Raw genomic sequence first — 21,253 nt, forward strand, 5'->3', positions numbered from 1 at the left:
ACTCAAACAAATACTGTACACACATTCATAGCAAGACTTCAAAATAGCAAAAGACGGAAATAGCCCAAGTGTTCATCTACATGTATATATAATGTATATGTATACACACACAGTAGGATATTATTTATCCACAAAAAGGAATGAAATGGTTATATGTGCTACAACACGGATGAACCTTGAATATTCAAACACTTGAAATATGGTGAACAAAGCAGACAGAATGTCCTGCCTTCAAGAACTTTACCATCTTGCTCAGAGATATTTCAGAAGGTGTGCATTTAGAGAGTGAAGGTATGTTTAAGGGTGTGGAAAGAGGAGTTTATTCTAAATCCTAAATCAACTGTTTCTTTGAGGGCTGGCTCCACAGTTCTATGAGGGCTGGCTAATTCATTGCAAATGGAATATATATCTCTGGACTTTTATATACAGAGATTTTTCAGAGAAACAAAAAATGAGTCTAAATTTTAGTCTAAACTTTAAAACCTCCAAGTTTTAAAGTTTAAAACTTTAAACTTTTTGTTTAACTAAGTTGAGTCATGAAAAGTTATTTTTTGATCAAGAACTATGTGGAAAGAGTGTAAAGCAAAATGGCTAGTAAGTAATGAAGTCCATGGAGAAAAATATACATACTGAGGAGTTCAAGTGATGGGGTACCTAAAAGACTATTAAATAACAGGAACTTAAGATCACTTCTTAATAATTTCTGTTGTTTCATGTTAAATGCTTTTTTATTAATCAACCTAGGCCAAAATAAGTTCTGCTACACAGATGGTTGGGTTTTAGAAAACTCAAGTATGGTGATTTTATTCTATATTTGTATTGATATGGCACAAAGAGACGAGAATAGTCTCAAGAAGAGAGACTTACTCATTAGAATCAAGTACTGGGATCAAGTTTCACCATACAAAAATAAGACCTCAGGAATGCACAGCAATCTAAGTGAAAACACTAAAACACTGCCCCCTCCCCTGCACATTACAAACACCAAAACAGAATATATGTCTGTGAGCTTGAGCCAAGTTTATTCAAATCTCATGTAGTTTTACATGGGTTATTTTGATTAGTAGAGTGTGAGGTTTGTTTGCTTTTTGTTTATTCCAGTGGAAGAGATTTTTTTTAAAGCAACAAGCAGAGGCACAGAAATAAAAAGCACTATGCAAATATAGACATCTGTAGGCCCTTTAGTGTTGTTGGACTGTAAATTCCAAGATATGGTGGCAAGTGATGAGGCTAATTGAGGAGGAGAACGATTTCGTGGAAATGAAAAGCTTTCTGTAGATTGAGAAGGAGCTTGATACACTCCACAGGCAATAGAGAGCCAAAGACTAAAGCAAGAAAGTGATAGATCAGGCTATGACTCAGTAAGACATTTGGCGTTGTGGATAACATAGCTATGAAGGGATCAGGTACATAGTTAAGCAGGTTACTCATGAGTCAGTTCAATAACAGGATTAGCAACCCTCCAGTTATCTAATACCTGACCAGTTTCATTCAAGATTTTCTTCAGAAGCCTAGCATTCCTGCCAGTGTAAAGTACAGAGGAGCAAGGAACTGTTGCCTAGAAAAATGGAAATTCTGATCCAGGTTAAAAAGACAAAACCACAGAAGGATGACTTTGGTATTTTCTTTTAACTAGTGAAAACATCAGAAATTGCTAATACCCACAGTTTTCCAGGAAGAAAGAATTGCTTCTCATGGGGCTTTCTTGCCAAAGTTCTCCCCACAACCCTCTTTTAAAAGAGAGCCTTTGGGGCATCCCACAATCTATAAATTTGTATTTGAATAATTACTTGGGTTTGTTTTTGTAATTGTGTTATAGAAATTAAATTTTCTTACACAAATGTTTTTGGAGGTTGACAATTGAGAAAACCAGACAATAAGAATGTAAACAAATGTGGTTCAATGTATGTATTCAAAAGATAGAAGAATCTTTAAATAACAATAATCTGAAAACGAAACCACAAATAAATAAGAATATTGTGGACAAAATTGAGCACTGAAACAGAATAAAACTAATTATTAAAGTTCCCTATGTAAATGAGAGCTTTCAGATCACATTCAAAGAGGTAAGATAAACAAGAAGATTAAATGCCTACTAGTTCAAGAAGTTTAAACACTGTTTTCTTTCAACTTATCTATCTGAATAGACAAAAAAAGTGATTAAGAGAAAATTGGAACCCAAGATCAGTGAAAAGGTACTAAGAAGACTTAGCCAATTCAAATTAGTTCAAGTGTGTGGGCCCAGAAAAATTAGACTTTACGGAACTGAAAGAAAATTCAGGGGGGATCATGAAATCATCATCAGTAATGTTTGTGTAATTGTACCAGTTGTAAATGGTTTTGATTGCAACAAAGATTACAGAACACTTGAATAATGTCGGCATATGAAATAAAAGCTTTTAAAACTTTGGATATAGGAAGTTGAATTATGATTCCATAACTCAACAACATTATTAAACTCCTACATTCCTACTTTTTCCTTTTGTCATTGTCAGTACATTAGCTTCAATAAAATAAATGCTTGTCACTTATTGATCACATAATGAAAATCACAGCTCCAAACCATTGTTTTCTCAAATAATTTTGTTTAAGGTAAAAGGATATCTATTCGCCGGGTGTGGTAGCTTACGCCAGTAATACCAGATCTTTGGGAGGACGAGGTGGATGGATCACCTGAGGTCAGAAATTTGAAACCAGCCTGGCTAACACGGTGAAACCCTGTCTCTACTAAAAATACAAAAATTAGCCGGGCTTGGTGGCTTTTGCCTGTAATCCCAGCTACTCAGGATTACAGGAGAGGCAGGAGAATCACTTGAACCCGGGAGGCAGAGGTTGCAGTGAGCCACGATTGCACCATTGAGCGACAAGAGTGAAACACTGTCTCAAAAAAAAAAGTGGGGGTTTCTATCCTATCTTGTTTTTCATTTATGGAGCAAAATTTTCGACAGAATCAGCCTGTCCCTGTCCCCAGGCAGATATCTCCTTAAATGTCTTTGTTCATAACTGAATTACCTTCCTAAACCTATAAAATCTATGGTAGAATGAATATGGTGGCCATGATTAGTTCAGCTAGCTATGCTTTATCCCTTAGGGAGCAGGGATAGTCTTGTTTTGCTTGAGTATTCTAGCTCCTAAAAATTGATGTTCTAAAAGCTAATAAGGATTATTAGTTTTAATAATATCATTTGGCAGAGTATTTATGAAACATAGGCTATCAGAAGACAAAGATAAACATCATGTATTTTAAAATTATTTTTAAAGTGTTATTATGAAAAGCTCATATTAAAAGTAAAGCGAATAAATCGATGACTCCTTCTGCCCAGTATCAACCTACCAACTTTGACAATTTTCAATATTTGCCAATCTTTTTTCACCAACACACTCACCATTTTTGTGGGAGTATTTAAAGGAAATTGAAAAATTATAATATACCATTGTAAAATAATGTTTTATATAAGTGAAGATATTCAGAAGCCTAACAATATTCTTACAACATTAAAAATTACATATTAAAAACATAAAATAACAACTTGCACCAAAATTTTTAATGGCCATGAAATGTCTTTAAATTTTTATTTTAAAATAATCTTTAATTTTACAGCCCACTTGCAAAGATAAGACAGAGCAGTTCCTGTGTACTCTGAACCCAGCTTCCTCTAATGCTAATGTCTTCCATAACTGCAGTGTAATAATAAAAACTAAGAAATTAACATCGACAAAGTACTGTTAACTGAAGTTTAGACTTCATTTGCATTTTCCCAATTTCTTCACCAATGTCCATTCTCTGTTCTAGGATCCAATCCAGGATATGACATTCTCTTAGAATGTCTCATTCATCTTCTTCAATCTGTGACAGTTGTATAGCATTTCTTAGTAACTTCTTTTTTTTTTTTTTTTTTTTTTGAGACGGAGTTTCACTCTTGTTACCCAGGCTGGAGTGCAATGGCGCAATCTCGGCTCACCACAAGCTCCGCCTCCTGGGTTCAGGCAATTCTCCTGCCTCAGCATCCTACAGGCGTGCGCCACCATGCCCAGCTAATTTTTTTGTGTTTTAGTAGAGACGGGGTTTCACCATGTTGACCAGGATGGTCTCGATCTCTTGACCTCGTGATCCACCCGCCTCGGCCTCCCAAAGTGCTGGGATTACAGGCTTGAGCCACCACGCCCGGCTCTTAGTAACTTCTTATAGAAAAAAAAAAGAGAGATTTTTCTACAAATATGGTAAAATTTCAACAGCCATACAATAAGATTATCAATTAGATATGTTGCCATTATTGACTTAGACCTTTTTATTTATTCAACAAATATTATTGAACACATAATACCTTCTATGTATTGGGAATACAGTAGCAAACAAATGGCAAAGTTCTCTGCCCTCATGAAACTAATATCCTAAGATAAATAGTGATAACACTCTAAAATAAAAATAAATCTGAGCATATCTGGGGACAGCAAGTAATCAAAAAACCAAGAGAAATTATTCAATAGCATAGGGATTTTTAGAGAACTCCTGTATAATTGGAAAGGTAGAAATAACTCAAGGAGTGAAAAGCTGGCTGAATGTCTTGTGATCTATGGGAAAAAAATATGGAAACTCCTTGGGAATTTGTTCTCATTTGTGAAATGATCTCTGCATTTTAATTAGGAAAAGAAACTTGCTTGGCCATACTGCATTGATAGTCAACTTAGAGAATTATATCTCCAAAATAAGAACATATTTTACAGTTTACAGAGCCAAAAGTCCAACCCTTAAATCCCAGAAAAATTTCATTTTTTTATTTTAACGAATAACTTGAATAATGAGGTAGACTATTATTGTTCAACAATACCTGGCACCCCTTCCTGGGGAAAGATTATATTTCCTTGCTTCCTTGAAAATAAACTTGGCCAGTGACCTTGACTGATGAAATGTGAGTAGAAGAAACATGAGTCACTTGTAGCTGCAAGTGTGAAAAGTCAGAGTTATTTCCCTGCATTTTCTTTTCCCTCAAGCAAAATCAGCAACTATGTTCCACATACTACCCTGTCAGCCTGGGCCCCAGAATGAATACCGAAGTGATGCGGAGGATGGGAGCATCCATCTACGTACTTAGGTCTTTCATTTCCCTCAGCAATATTTTGTATATTTTTCAGTGTGCAGGAGATTCATATGCTTATCCTCTGTATTTTTGCAGAGTTCTTAATTTTTTTTTTTGTTAAAATAGAAGTTGACTGCTGTGAATAAAGGTGACTTTACTTCTTTCTTTCCAAACATAATCCCTTCTGTATCCTTTTACTTCCTTATTTTATTCTGGAAACTACAGTGTAATGCATAACAGATGTGGTGAGAACAGATATCATTCCCTTGCTCCTGACTACAGGAAAAAGATTGCATTTTGTTTTACCAAATTTAATTTTGAATATCTGTATTTTCTTTACCATTAGATCAGTTTTTGTTTCATGTATTTTGAACTGTGTTATTAGGTGAATGCATAATTAAGAGTTCTATATTATCTTCATGAATTGCCCCTTTATCAGCATGTAATGTATTTTTTGTCCCATATGAATCCTTGATATTCCTTGTTTAAAGACTTACTTTATTTGATATTAATGTAATCATTTTAGCTATCTTTTAATTAGTGTTTGTGTAACATATTTTTTCCATTCTTTTACTTTCAATATATTTGTGAGTTTACATTTAAAGTGGATTGCACTCACCTGCATCATGGGCATCCTTTTAATTGTTCTATTTTTCTATTAATCCTAACTTCTTCCTGTTATGTTTTGTCTTGCTAATTTTTCACATGATTCATTCATCTAAAATCTAAACCTTTCCTTGGACACTTGATACTTGTGTAATCTATCCTCTCCTATGTAATATTTTTATAGAAAAATCTGGCTGAAAGTTTGCTATCAGTGAGTTGTTGTTGTTTTTTTTTTTTAAATTGAAAGTGACCTCTACGTGGGGAACCTGTCTAAACCCTAGGTTAAATCCCATTTCTACCACTACCTAGCTGTTAACCTTAGACAAATAATAATACTTAATTTCTCTGTGTCTTGATCTCTTCAGCCTTAAAACCAGGTTTATAATCACACATGTCTCCTAGAATAGTGAGAAAATACTGTTAAAAGCATTTAGCATGGTGCCTTTCACACTCCATTTATACATGTCTAGCCATCTGTCAATAAAGCAATTCAGTGGCTCACTGTTATATCCTCACGCAAATCCAGTTACCTATACTCATTCTATCTCTAGAAGGAGCTTGCCTAAAAATGACTGTAGGATAGTAAATATGATGCCATTATCCTAAACGTTGACTTGTAGTTATTTGCAGGGCACTCCTGAAAATATACTTTTCTTGAAAGAAGTTAATTATTTGCTCTTGATCCTCAATTCTCTCTTTCAAAAAATAAAATTTTTTAGCTTTCATCTATCTTATATAAAGAAGAATAGAATAATTATTATGTATGTAGAACATAACACTCAATAAATTTTATTTATTATTAGAACATTCATGCTATGGTCATGTATTTTTGAGAATTCAATTACGCTTTATTTAGGTTATCCTATAATTAAGTATTCTTAATGCAGGCTAATTTAAATACTGATTTTTTTAAATTAATACAAATTTTTCTGTCATTTCTTCTATGCCTATCAGGGTTTCAAATACAGAAAAAAAATATTCTTCAACATTTCTTGAACTATCAAGTCTCAGTATGAAACTTTTTAACAAAGTTAAATAAGAAATTTAATTCTCGTGTAGGGATAAAAGGAAATGATGGCCAGCAGAGATTTATCTGTAGACATCTGAGGAAGACTCAGCAGGACTTAAACGTATCTGCTAAGACCTAGCTTCAAACTAATGAAAACAAAGACAGCACTTCCTTATCTTTCACGGTGACATGTTTCCCTAGAAGTAAATCGTTATCTTGCTTTTGCATTAAGAATTGTGTTTCTTTTAAATGTAAATAAATTGTAAGTCAATACTGTGGATGCTTTTATCTAAACACTTTTAAATTATATTGCATTGTTTCCAAAATCCACAGAAGCAACAGATGGGTAGCTGAAATACATATGAACATTTCTCACCTCCATTCATTCATCATCCTAAAAATTCGTATTTTTTATTTTTAAGAAAAAAAATTATCAAACTCTTTCCCCATTTTTTTTTCTCTAAACTTTTCCATTTCTCTGCTTTCACCCTGCCCCAGGTTTTCACATCTATATCTGTTTCTCCTTTCCAGTTGAGTTCTCCAACCAGTGAGCAAGGCTGCCAGTAAGTAAAGATTTACTCAGCGTGTGAGGACGTGGAGGAGTATTTGGCTGGTGTATGCCCAGCCTAGCTTTCTCTGGCAGGATTACACTGAACACTACTGTCAAACAGAAGTTCATAGTGACCAAAAGACCTGGGGAAGAGCCATTAGAACCAGCGGAAATTATCTGTGGGTTGGCCTACTTTTTTTTTTCACTGTGAAGGAATATTCCTTCTTTCCTTTCAGGATTGCTATATTTCCTCAATTGACTTAAGAAAAATGCTTAAATGTTTAAATAAGATGACATGTATAAAGAAGGAAAGACAATGTAACATATCCAATAAACTTTATTATTTAGTCATACTTGTTAGTAAAAATCACATAAAGAATTTCAAACTCATATTCAAGTATTTAAATGTTTGCGAAAACCTCACATTTATTGCACAGCATGCCAAATGCTATAATTTTAATATTTTATCATTGGTGGTATTGCAAGGGAATAGAGTGGGTGAATATAAAACTAAATAATGCATATATAAGAAATGATTTCTCTAGCGATCCTATGTAAATGGTTTTTAATATGTTCAAACTATATATGTATGTATTCTTATACATAGATTACAAAATGCACAAGTATTTACATAGGTAAATGTGTGCCATGGTGGTTTGCTACATCTATCAACCCATCTCCTAGGTATGCATTAGCTTTTTATCTCGAAGCTGTCACTACCCCCGCTTACCCAACAGACTCCAGTGTGTGTTGTTATCTTTCCCATAGCTCTGTGTTTTCACTGGTCAGCTTCCACTTACAAGTGAGAACATGCAGTGTTTGGTTTTCTGTTCTTGTGTTAGTTTGCTGAGGATGATGGCTTTCAGGTCATCCATGTCCCTGCAAAGGACATGATATCATTCCTTTTAATAGCTGCAAAGTATTCTATGGTGCATATGTACCGTATATTCTTTATGCTGTCTACCATTGATGGGCATTTGGGTTGATTCTGTGTCTTTGCTATTGTGAACAGTGCTGCAATAAACATATGTGTGCATGTATCTTTATAATAGAATGATTTATATTCTTTTGGATATATATATCCAGTAATGGGATTGTTGGATTAAAAGGTATTTCTGGTTCTAGGTCTTTGAGGAATCACCACACTGTCTTCCACAATGGTTAAACTAATTTTCATTCCCATCAACAGTGTAAAAACATTTCTATTCCTCCACCACCTTGCCAGCATCTGTTGTTTTTTGACTGTTAAATAATCACCATTCTGATTGACATAAGATGGTATCTCATTGTGTTTTTGATTTGCATTTCTCTAATAATCAGTGATATTGACCTTTATTTCAATATGTTCGTTGGTCACATAAATGTCCTTTTTTGAGAAGTGCTGTTCATACCCTTTGCCCACTTTTAATGTAGTTGTTTGTTTTTTTCTTGTAAATTTGTATAAGGTCCTTATAGACTCTGGGTATTAATTCTTTGTCAGATGGATAGATTGCAAAAATTTTCTCCCATTATGTAGGTATGCATGTGTGCAATTATAAATGCAAACCAAATTTAACTAAAATTATAAGGGAAACTGGGGTTCAGGGTAATAATAAGACTTACTTTCCATCCCATATTTTTCAACCTTCATGATATTTTAAATTGCTGTCACAGTTTGCATTCCCTTTTCTTTACAAAATACAGTTTATAAAAATAAACATATGTGACCTTCTGGTCTCAGCCATAGTACACTACTTTGATTTGAATTAATTCTCCAGCACAAAACAATTACAAAATCTGGAAACACTTATAAAACACATATTTGAAGGCTTTGAAAAAAATCAAGCCATGTCACCAGGTGTTGAAGAGCTATAATCCCTGAGAGAAGGGAGGAGTGCATTGACCTCCCATTCTTTCTGGCCTTTCATTGAAGTTGTTTTCCAAACTCAAGCAAGTATTACTTTGCTGAGAAGACTGTGGTCTGCTCTGGGGGCTGCCATACTGACTGGAATTTTAAGGGCAAATACAAGGTGAGGAGGAAACCTCAGAGACAGAGTCCAAAATTAGTCTACAAATTTCCTCTAACCCTTTGGCTAACTCTTAAACTGTGCATTCACAAGATAAGATTAACAAATGAAAACAAGAGAAAACCAAAAACTTCAAAAAAACAAAAAGCAGAAAGCAAGCAAGAGAGAGAGAGAGAAAGGAAGAAAGAAAAGAGAAAGAAAGGAGGAAAGAAAGAAAAAGGAAAGAAAGAAAGAAAGAAAGAAAGAAAGAAAGAAAGAAAGAAAGGAAGAAAGAAAAAAGGGGAGAAAACAGAAAACAAAACAACCAGACACAAACCACTTAGTAGAAATAGCATCTGAAAAAGTTAAAATGCCAAAGCAGAAACATCAGTAGCCACATGGTGTTGGAAGAGAAGCCTGAGTTCAGTGCCAGCCACATGGGTGGCTTTACTACGTACCTAAGGCTTTCAGGCCCACAAAGGCTATGCTCTAATAATAAGGCTAACCCCTGGAAATAAGAACAAAAGTAAAATATCTAGCCTTAAGAAGGCCTGCAAGCCTTAACAGCACCAAAGTCACACACTGGTGCTCAATTTGTTTTTCACAAGAAAATTTAGCCCACCCAGAGTAAAATGACATCATTTAGAATCTCTGATTTTTATCCAATCCAAAACATATGAGGCATACAAAAAGAAAAGAAGAAAAAGTGACCAAAAATCAAGAGATAAAATAAAATACATGTAGAAATCTACAATAAATTAGATATTTTAAGTACCAGTTAGTTATCAGTCAGGTTGGCAAAAACTAAAGATAAAGAGAAAATTTTAAGAGCAGCCAAAGAAAATGACAGTTTGTGTCCAAAAATACAATTTTTGCACAGATAGGCGCCAATTGGGAGAAAGAGGGTTTTGGGATGCTTCCTTCTCAGATCATCAGGCATTAGATTCTCATAAGGAGCCACAACCTATGTCCCTTGCAAGTGCAGTTCACAATAGGGTTCATGCTCCTAAGAGAATCTAATGCCACTGCTGATCTGATAAAAAGCGGAGCTCAGGAGGCAACACTTGCTGGCCTACTCCTCACCTCCTGCGGTGAAACCCTGTTTCTAACAGGCCATGGCCTCATACTTTAAACCTATTCTAAAAAGCATATTGTCATAGAGAGTTGACACACCTTGGATTAGGCTGTCTATATATCTAATTTAAAATGTGCTGTATGTGGGACAGGAAATAAATAAGAAAACGGAGTCTAAATCCATATTTCAAGAGTTCAAATCCTGGCTCCAATATTTATTTTCTAGGTGGATTTGAGGAAATTAGTTAACTTCTCTTACCATCTACAAAATGAAAATGATTGTAACAATACTCTTCTCATTGAGTTACAGTGTAGATTGTGTGAATTTGTGTATGAACTGCCCAGGATAGTGCCTGGCACATAATAAGAACATTATGAAAACAGTATTACTTATAATCACTTTTGATAGACTCCTGAATATTTCACACAAAAGTTATGTTTCAATTATGTAGCATCTTGTACTGGTTTAACATGGTTACGTATTTTCTTGCATTGATATATTATATTCAGTTTTATTGATAACAGCCTGAATCCATATCTTCATTTCTAGCCTTCCTGTAGCTTCTTATGTAAGTGGATGGTCTTTACATGGAGTAAGTCAAGCCACTTTTACATGGAAAAGGAAAATGCCATGGATGGTCCAGTTAATTCTGTGCTGACTACTGCTACTAAAATACTTAGCCATTCTGGTAACTACAACTTGGGGCAGACCCCAGTAGCATCATGTGGTCAATCTGCTTCTGAATCGATTTACTGAAACTATTTAGATTATTACATTGTTGCAGAGAATAGGCACCTGATTACTTTTGTTTGTTTGTTTTGATATATATAAACACACACACATATATATACATATTTCTTTTTATTATACTTTAGGTTCTGGGGTATATGTGCAGATCATGCAGGATTGTTGCATACATGTCAATGTGGTTTGCTGCCTCCCTCTTCCCAACACCTATATCTGGCATTTCTCCCCATGTTATCCCTCCCCAACCTTCCTACCTCCTGCTGTCCCTCCCCTAGTCCCCCCAACAGACCCCAGTATGTGATGCTCCCCTCCCTGTGTCCATGTGTTCTCATTGTTCAACATCCACCTATGACAGAGAACATGCAGTGTTTGATTTTCTCTTCTTTTGTCCGTTTGCTGAGAATGATGGTTTCCAGATTCATCCATGTCCCTACAAAGGCCATGAACTCATCACTTTTTGTGGCTGCATAGTATTCCACAGTGTATATGTGCCACATTTTCCTTGTCCGTTCTTTCATTGATGGGCATTTGGGTTGGTTCTAGGTTTTTGCTATTGTAAACAGTGCCGCAATGAACATATGTGCTCATGTGTCTTTATAATAGAACAATTTATAATCCTTTGGTTATATACCCAGTAATGGATTGCTGGGTCAAATGGAATTTCTATTTCTAGGTCCTTGAGGAATCACCACACTGTTTTCCACAATGGTTGAACTAATTTACACTCCCACCAACAGTGTAAAAGTGTTATTTCTCCACATCCTCTCCAGCATCTGTTGTCTCCAGATTTTTTTAATGATCACCGTTCTAACTGGCGTAAGATGGTATCTCAAGGTAATTTTGATTTGCATTTCTCTAATGACCAGTGATGCTGAACATTTTTTCATGTTTGTTGGCCTCCTACATGTCTTCTGTTGAAAAGTGTCTGTTCACTTTTGAATGGGTCTGTTTGTTTTTATCTTTTAAATATGTTTTAGTTCTTTGTAGACTCTGGATATTAGCCCTTTGTCAGATGGATAGATTGCAATAATGTTTTCCCATTCTGTTGTTCACTGGTTCACTCTAATGATTGTTTCTTTTACTGTGCAGAAGCTTTGGATTTTAATTAGATCCCATTTGTCTATTTTGGCTTTTGTTGTCAATGCTTTTGGTGTTTTAGTCATAAAGCCCTTACCTATGCCTATGTCCTGAATGGTTTTGCCTAGGTTTTCTTCTAGGGTTTTTATGGTGTTGTGTATTATATTTAAGTCTTTAATCCATCTGGAGTTAATTTTAGTGTAAGGTGTCAGGAAGGGGTCCAGTTTTTGCTTTCTGCACATGGCTAGCCAGTTTTCACAACACCATTTGTTAAACAAAGAATCATTTCCCGGTTGCTTGTTTTTGTCAGGTTTGTCAAAAATCAGATGGTTTTAGACGTGTGGCATTGCCTCTGAAGCCTCTGTTCTGTTCCATTTGGTCTATATCTCTGTTTTGGTACCAGTACCATGCTGTTTTGATTATTGTAGCCTTGTAGTATAGTTTGAAGTCAGGTAGCATGATGCCTCCAGCTTTGTCCTTTTTGCTTAGGACTGTCTTGGGTATGCAGGCTCTCTTTTGGTTCCATATGAAGTTTAATGTGGTTTTATTCCAGTTCAGTGAAGAGGGTCATAGGTAGCTTGACCTGATTACTTTTTATAGAGTCTAGTTCTCTGGTGAAATTCTCCATCTTGTTAGCTATTTTATAGCATATTAGTCACAGTTATTCTAAGTTTAATTATTCTTTAACTGAGTTATATATGTGGTTGTGTGTCTTTCTCTTTTTATTTATTTTCATGGTTTCTCATTTTTTTGTTAAGTGTCTAGCTTTGTGCATTAAAATTATACAGGTTGTTGATATTGTGATTGCCTTTCAGAAATGATTCACCATATCTTCTGGCAACTAGCAGAAAGGCAGATCATTTCAAACCAGTCAGGGACTGTCTCAGTCAGCCTCACACCACCTCTGGTTTATCTCCGCTCCTAGGATGGAGTATTCTCTGTATCTCAAATTTTCCTAGGGCCCTTATTATTAGCAAGCTCTGACTCCAATTGTCTATCATTGTGATATTGCCAAAAGCTTTTCTCTTTCTAGTCATTCAGTGTTTGGTTTTTCAGCATCTTACCTGTCAGAGTATAATGAGCAAATTCCCTGATCTCAAGGGGAATACTATTCAGGGCTTACTACTACTTTGTGCCCTTCTTCTCTCTGAGACACGAGCCCTCAGATTTTGGATGTTTGGCATTCCTAAACCTGAAATTTCCTCTTCAATTAGTGAAAAAAATCATTGTTAGTTTATGTCTCTCAACAGCCACTCTCTGCCTAGCTGTCCAGCTTTGTATTCAACACCAGTTGGGACTTATCCTGTGGGAAAGAGGAATATGTGTAAAGTTGGTCTTACTTCAGTGATCTTTCTTTTCCCATGAAGTCTGGCCTTTTATGTCTTAGCTGCTTTAGTAATTCTAATCTGTCTTCAAACAGATTTCTTGTTAAAAATGCTATCTGACTATTCCAATTCTTGGTAAGCATTGTTTCACTGTTATAGTCAGAAGTGAAAGTTCTGCATTGAGTTTTGAAGGGCAAATTGAGGTTGGCAAGTAGTAAATAGGATATAGTATTACAGGCAAAAAAACTAGTATTATAAAAGCATGAAGTGGATAGAAACTATACTTTGTCTTCTGGACATAGAATTCTAAGAACAGAGGTAGCACAAGATGGAAGAGGGATGAGTTTAGAGAGATATTCTGTGTCAATGTAAACAAATACTTCAACTTTCTAAGTAACTAATATTTTTATCCTACAGATATTGTAGTGCCATTAATGAATTTTTGATATAGAAATTATATAAGATACATAGTTTAAAAATAACTCCTATGATATTGTAAAGAATGAATTTGAAAGTGGCAAGACCAGCAGGAAGATCTTCATTTCGGTTGGTGTTGCTGTAATTCAAGCAAGAAAGCCTGAGGATTTAAAGGAAGATATCAGCAGTGACAATAGGGAGAAAAACATCGAGTCAGTGTAATTTTGTGGTGGATGAAACATAATAAAAAGAAAGACTGATTTAGAAATAACTTAAATTTTTGACTGAAGGAAATTATTACCATTGAGCTATGTATGAAACACAGACAACAATTTGTCTAGGAAATTGGTTAGGGAAGAGAAGAATATATTGGACTTGTTGACTTTAAGATGCCTCAACTATGAAGATATACAGTAGTTGGTTATATTTACGTGCCTGGATATTATTGCAGAGATCTTGGCTAGAAAAATAGATTAGGATGTCATTGTGGGCTAGGTAATGGTTGTGAGAGTGGATAACTACCAAGGAAAAACTTGGTCTTTGTTTTCCACTAGCTATCTAGCTTAGTTACAGCTAATCAGTCCCTCCCAATGAAATCAAGATAAAACCCAGAAAGAGTGCTTCTGGAAGTTCTTATCAATTCGTTTGGACTGTAGCACATTTTAGGGTTTGCCAAAGTTCTTAATAGTCTTCATTGTGTGGTTGCTTTATGAAGTCTTTGGGCTATGTATTTAAGTCTTTTGTTTTTTTGTTTTTGTTTTTGTGTGTTATCAGGTGTCATTTTTCATTTCCATGTTTGGAACTCCCTTAAAGATCTCTAGTGGTAACAAATCCCTTAGCAGTTGCTTCTCTGGAAAAGATTTATTTTTCCTTTGCTTATGAAGCTTTGGTTGCATCTGAAATTATCAGTTGGATTATTTTTCTTTAAGAAAACAAAATAGGTCTCCAATTTCTTCTGACATCTGAGAAGTTCACTGTTAGGCTGATGGGGTTTCTTTTGTGAGTGATCTGGACTTTGTCCCTAGCTACCTTTAAGATTGTTTTTTTTAGTGTTGACCTTGAATAGTGTGGTGACTACATGCCTTGGTAGTAATGTTCATCATATGAACTATCCAATTTTGTCTACCGTTCCAGTGCATAGATAATTGGGAAATTTTGCAGAAGTATTATTATTCTGTAGATATAATATTGTTACAAGAGGCTTATAGAAAATAATTAGGTAGGATTCTAAAGAATTTTTGCTGTGTTTCTAAAATATTATTTGTTCTCAATACACATCATGCCCTCTTCCTGCTCCCAATAATCTACAATTCATTGCTTATAGACATATTAATCATGTAAGAATCAATCTCTAGATCTCAGGAGTGTTAAAAAGCCTTATTGTAAAGGGCTATAAAACTCTGAGTTTATTATTATTATGGAATGTATCTTATACTTTGCTTCCGTGCTCAAACTCTGAGTTTCTGAGTTCCTCTTGAGCATACCCATGCCCAGACTGGTCTCAAACTCCTGGGTTCAACTGATCCACTCGCCTTGGCCTCCCAAAGTGCACAGACCACAAGCCTGAGCCACCACATGGAGCCTCTAATGATATTTGTAATCAGTTCATGCTTTTTAAGTATGCATCTCTAATTTCTACTTCATCTTCTGCACATTTCTTTTTAAAACTGAGCTTATCAGAAACACTCATGTGTAGGCCCTCTGCTTTTCATCTTCATCAGTATAGTGGTAAACATAATTGACAATTCATTATGGTTTTAATTAGAAAATATTTGTTAGTAATCCTTGGAAAATTAGTTTTCATAACTTAATGGTCTAGTGCAAGGATGTTTGCTTACCAGCATTGTTGGTGTTCTGATTATTCTGTGCAAGGTGACAGAAGGATTGAGGGGATAAAATGAAGTAAAGTATAAGAGCACTGTTCTAACAAGTTTGCCTGACTTTTTAAAAATCTCAAATGATGTAATTTCAACTTAATTCCAACAAATTAATAAAAGAGGATCAGATTATTTCACTAAACTATTTCTTCATCTCCTGAATATTATGGTGTCAGGGTAGAAATAACCTCAGATAAATTTTTTAAATCAACCCTAACAATGTAATTCTTTGTGCAATGAATTAGCTTAAAGTCCAAATCTAAAATTTGTTATGTTTGCAAAAATGATAGCTGTGCTTCTTTGTTTGGCTCACCCTGCTATTAACAAGAGATTAAGTTTCTTTTAAAACATTTTAGGGCCCGGTGCGGTGGCTCAAGCCTGTAATCCCAGCACTTTGAGAGGCTGAGGCGGGTGGATCACGAGGTCAAGAGATTGAGACCATCCTGGTCAACATGGTGAAATCCCATCTCTACTAAAAATACAAAATATTAGCTGGGCATGGTGGCATGTGCCTGTAATCCCAGCTACTCAGGAGGCTGAGGCAGGAGAATTGCCTGAACCCAGGAGGCGGAGGTTGCAGTGAGCTGAGATCACGCCATTGCACTCCAGCCTGGGTAACAGGAGCAAAACTCCATCTCAAAAAAACAAAACAAAAAAAACAGAAAAACAAAAAAACAAACAAAAAGGCATTTTAGAACTGCTAGAGAAAACTCAAGATTTTAGAGTACAGTATTGAAAAGTAGACACTGCAATAGACAAATTTTTTAAGATTAGGAAAGTAATTTATTTTCATACTGTGCTTGGAATACATTTTTTAATATATGAAGAATATTAAAGTAACACATGTTCTGGTAAACTTTAAATGCTAAAATAATGATATTAATACCATTCTATAAGCACTGATCTGTTTTAAATTTACATGTCTAACAATAAACTATTTTCACTAGCTATAATACTTTATGTTTGTGTTGACCTCATACTATGATAATGTGGAAAAAATATTTTAATTAAAAATAAAATGAGGAATTGTTGGAATGGTCCCTCAACAATACTGGTCTACTATTTGTAGTGCAAGGAAGTAAATCCATCATTGAGATAATTGTGCTCTTGGGTAGACAGATGAGTAAGAGTATTACCATTCTCAAAGAGCTTATCTTTTAAAGAATAAAACACAAATTAAATAATTAAAACTGTCAAATTAAAAGGACATCATATTAGAGAGCATTTAATTCCTACAAGGAGAATCACTGGAAAATTCCTGGAGGATTTAAGTGCCAAAGGATCAATAGTATATGCAGATGCATGGTTTCCCCGAACTAAATAACAAAAATAATGAAAGAAAATGGCATCCATTGACCACATATTGTGTTTATTATTCCTTTAAGTAAATTACACATAATGTGTCAATTAATTCTTAGAGCAATCTCAAGGAGATGTTATTTGTTCCATCTTACAGGTAAGGTAATTGAAGCAAAATAACTTACTCAAGGTTACGTCTTGTGTAGAAGATAGGTAAACCGTATGAACAAGACTGGAAGTTCTTAAATGTTTTTACAAGGCTGTTTGGTTTTCCTTAACCAATGGAAACTCAAGGAAGAGAGTCAATTTTGAGGGTTCTGGGAGGTGGGAAATATGAATGCAGTAAAAAGGAATGCAGAAAGACACAAAGAAGACGCTCCAGTTGAAGACATTGCAATAGTAAAGGGAACTGATGATGGAGATGTAAACTAAGGGCAAATAGAAGAAAACCTTATACTGATGGAACTGATGGAGCTTCCCTGTTGTGGGAGGAGCAGTAAGGACCAGAAGATGAGTCTATGTAAAGTCACACTATTTAAGAAGGTGGTAATGTATCACATTTTGAAAAAATGTTCTCATAAAAATCTGCTTTAAGTTTTGCACTCTTTAACATATACATCATTGTTTTAACTACCAGTATTTGGAACCACTTAGGTTTGTGCTAATAGTTATTAAATGATCAAAAAATGTTGATACCATTAAAATCTGCACTCTAGAAGCTATTTATGTGAGCACTTCTTCTTTCTCTATTGCATTACCTGCTCTCTTGCTTTCCTTGATCACTGCATGGAATTTATCTCTTTTATCTCTCTTAAACTCCTACCCATCTACTTTCTAAAAGTGTTTGAAGTATTGATTGTCCTGTCAATTCTTTAATCACATTGTATCATTCAGACTTTTTTCTACTTTAATAATTTATCTCTCTCTCTATTTAAAATCTCCCCTGCTATGTTTCTAAATATGTGTTTCTTTTTCACATACAAATACCTAAATAATTAGGTTGATTTTGTAGACATCTGGTAGTATTTTATGCTAATGTTAATAAACAAAATTTAGAAGACTTACAATAACTTTGTTCATTTATCTCAATTTCTAAATCAAAATAAGCATACAAAAGGAACCAAAAGTAAAACTTTGAAACATGATTAATTTTAATGTTTAAGGGAAATAATAAATCCACCATCAGAAAGAAGAATTACCAAAAGTGACATTTTACAGATTTTTAGTCTCAAAGCACAATACGTTTTTCATAGAAACAATATATCACCATTATATGCACCATAATATGGCAGTATTTATACACAAGGTCATTTACCATTTTAAAAAAAAAGTCAGTGGCAATGGTGATGTAATGCATTAGTTCATCTTTGTTCAACTTTTTGCTATTATACTTCCTGGCCTGCAGGAGTATTTGCCAGGATACAAGAGAAAATATGTGACCTCAATTTTAACAGTACATAAAAAGCTCTGGCTGCCCATGCTTAACCCTACATTTACTACATGATCACTAGATATGTTTTCATACCACCACTATGACTGTAATATATTTAATTTTAAGGACATTCCCAAGAAATCAAACATTTTAACAGACTCATTTGGATAATAAAGGATTATTTTATATCAAATAAGAAGTGCAATATCAGAACTTAATATCCTATATGCCTAAATTAAAAGAAGAAAAAAATTTACAGTTTTTAAGTGGAAAATTATTTGAGATTATTTGGAGCTGGTAATGGCATAACACTGAACTGGGGAAAATGTGATAAGGTTTCTTTCAGTTTTAGAGTTATTTTTAAATGTACTAGATGATTTTCTGAGGGCCATTCACATTCAATGTTCAGATTCATTTTATTAGTGGCATATACAAAGCACCATATTATATAATATATGAAATGTAGAACAATCATGACTATGTAATTGACTGTAGAAACAACTGCTAAGAAAATATAGCAATATTTAACACAGGATTTCTAAAACCATTACATTTTCATTACTTTCCCAAAGCCAATGTCCCATGTTTTACTTTATAGGCTTTGTCTATCAAGGTTTATATGCATTTGGCACTTTTTGGGGCTGAAAATAGTTGATGTACTCTGTACAGTAATGTTACAGTTTTATACAAAATTCAGAAATATTGCATTTGGAATCGTCTTTATGATCCTCTTCCAAGTATTCCGTTTCACATAACAGCAAATACTCTGAATGCCTTTCCTCCCGTAGGATTCTGTAAACTGCAAAAACATACGAAAAATATATTGATGTCATCTCTATACATAATCCTTCATATAAATCATGCTTTCTTATGACAGTCAAGAAAGCAGCTGTACAAATCCAGATGGTCAACCTTCTTAGGTTACTATAATTTATAGTTATTGGAAAGTTTGAATGAAGATGACATAACTATTAAATCTTAGATGTATGCTGGACTGCAAGTTTGCTAAAGACATTTAAGATGTGTAATGGTAATAATAGTAGTCTCTACAGAACTTCACAGATTCTAGATCATGTTTTCCTATATTACCTTTTTTCATTCTAATAAAGCAGAGTTCAACAGCTGTTATTCAATTTTACATGGGGAATACTGAGACTCAGATTTACAACTGATATGCATGGTTACAAGCTAAAAAGACAGCTGAGGCTGAGCCCAATGGCTCATGCCTGTAATCCCAGCACCTGGGAGGCTGAGGTGGATGGATGACAAGGTCAGGAGTTCAAGACCAGCCTGGCCAAGATGGTGAAACCCCATCTCTACTAAAAATACAAAAATTAGCTAGGCATGGTGGCAGGTGCATGTAATCCCAGCCACTCAGAAGGCTGAGGCAGGAGAGTCACTTGAACTCGCGGGGGCGGAGGTTGCAGTGAACAGAGATTGCACCACTGAACTACAGCCTGGATGACAGAGTGAGACTTCAACTCAAAAAAAAAAAAAAAAGACAGCTAGTACTTGAGCAATAATCTCTAGAGCACTAGAGCTTATTATCAGTGGCTAAGTCTGACAAAATTTAAATTACACTGCTATCACAGATTATTATTCTTAACATCTACAATTTCAAGGAAAATGTTGGTGAGGATATTTAATGGTCAAATCTGAAAGGACCTAAGAATATCTTCACTGAAATAAAACATACACACACACACACACACACACACACACACACACACACACCCCGAGCATTCAATCTCATTTTGAAAGTCCTTTTGAAATAGAAGTTAAAAGTAATGCAGACTCATAAATTTCACTCTTTATTAAATTGTTTCTATTTATTTAGCAACATAAATCAAGGTATGCTTTGTTTAAATGTCTAAAAGTTAAAACAGATTGGTAGTACCATTAATCATTATTTATTCAAATCAACTGTAAGCCTTTGAAGCTTTTACATAAACTTTTACTTTCTTAATAATTACAAAAGACTTTTGGAGCTCAAAAAAATAAATGCTAAAAAGAAACAAAGTGAAATTCCTCTCATATACTTATTCATGTACAAGAAAAAAGGGAGACAGTTTTAGAGTGAAGGGTTTCACAAGTATGCAACACACAACACATACACACATGTGCGTGCACACAGGCCAGGTATTTTTACAAGTAGATGGCCAATCCAAAGCCATTTTATTTATGAGAAACAGACTGATGGGGTGCCTTAGGAAGTGAATGTGTTTGGTGTGTTTCTTTTTTGTACACAGTTAAATACTGGAAAAATACGTATCTCTGAGCCTACAGACTGAGTCGTGAGATTTACAAGTTATGTGAACTTGGGCACATCATTTAACCCCTCGAAGTCTCAGTTAATATATATACGTATATATATAATATAGTGTATGTATATATACACACACATATATACACAGACATACCCACATGCATCTACATATACATATATGCACGCACATATACACACACATACACATATACCTCTGGGTATAGGACTGACATTTCAGGGCTGTTGAAGCTGAGCTAACATACTTAGAGTGCCCAGGAGCATCTAACATCTGGAATATTCATGGTAGGTACTCAAAAATAATTCTCTTTAAAATATATCTAAGAATTATTAGGCATAAATAAAACCACATCACTCAGTTTAGCTTATAAAATTACATTTTATAAGCTAAATTTTATAAGCTCAATTTTTCCATTTTATATATCATGGGGAATACTGAGCTTAAGGAGGCCATGAACAGGTTGTAGAGATGTCACATTCTTAACAATCACC

At 34.7% G+C, this 21,253-nt stretch overlaps 1 protein-coding gene across 2 annotated transcripts in view; it reads right to left on the reverse strand.

Annotated features, from left to right (window-relative positions):
- Positions 1–18,172: 18,172 nt before the first annotated feature.
- Positions 18,173–21,253, reverse strand: part of CRISPLD1 (cysteine rich secretory protein LCCL domain containing 1) — a 48,604-nt gene continuing 45,523 nt past the window's right edge. For both annotated transcript variants that reach the window (XM_035276761.2, XM_078353640.1), the window contains one exon: positions 18,173–19,276. In XM_035276761.2, coding sequence (XP_035132652.1) covers positions 19,225–19,276 — 52 coding nt within the window. In that variant the 3' untranslated portion in view covers positions 18,173–19,224. The remainder of the gene's footprint in view (positions 19,277–21,253) is intronic.

Source organism: Callithrix jacchus, chromosome 16 (assembly GCF_049354715.1).
Source record: "Callithrix jacchus isolate 240 chromosome 16, calJac240_pri, whole genome shotgun sequence".
NCBI lineage: Eukaryota > Metazoa > Chordata > Mammalia > Primates > Cebidae > Callithrix > Callithrix jacchus.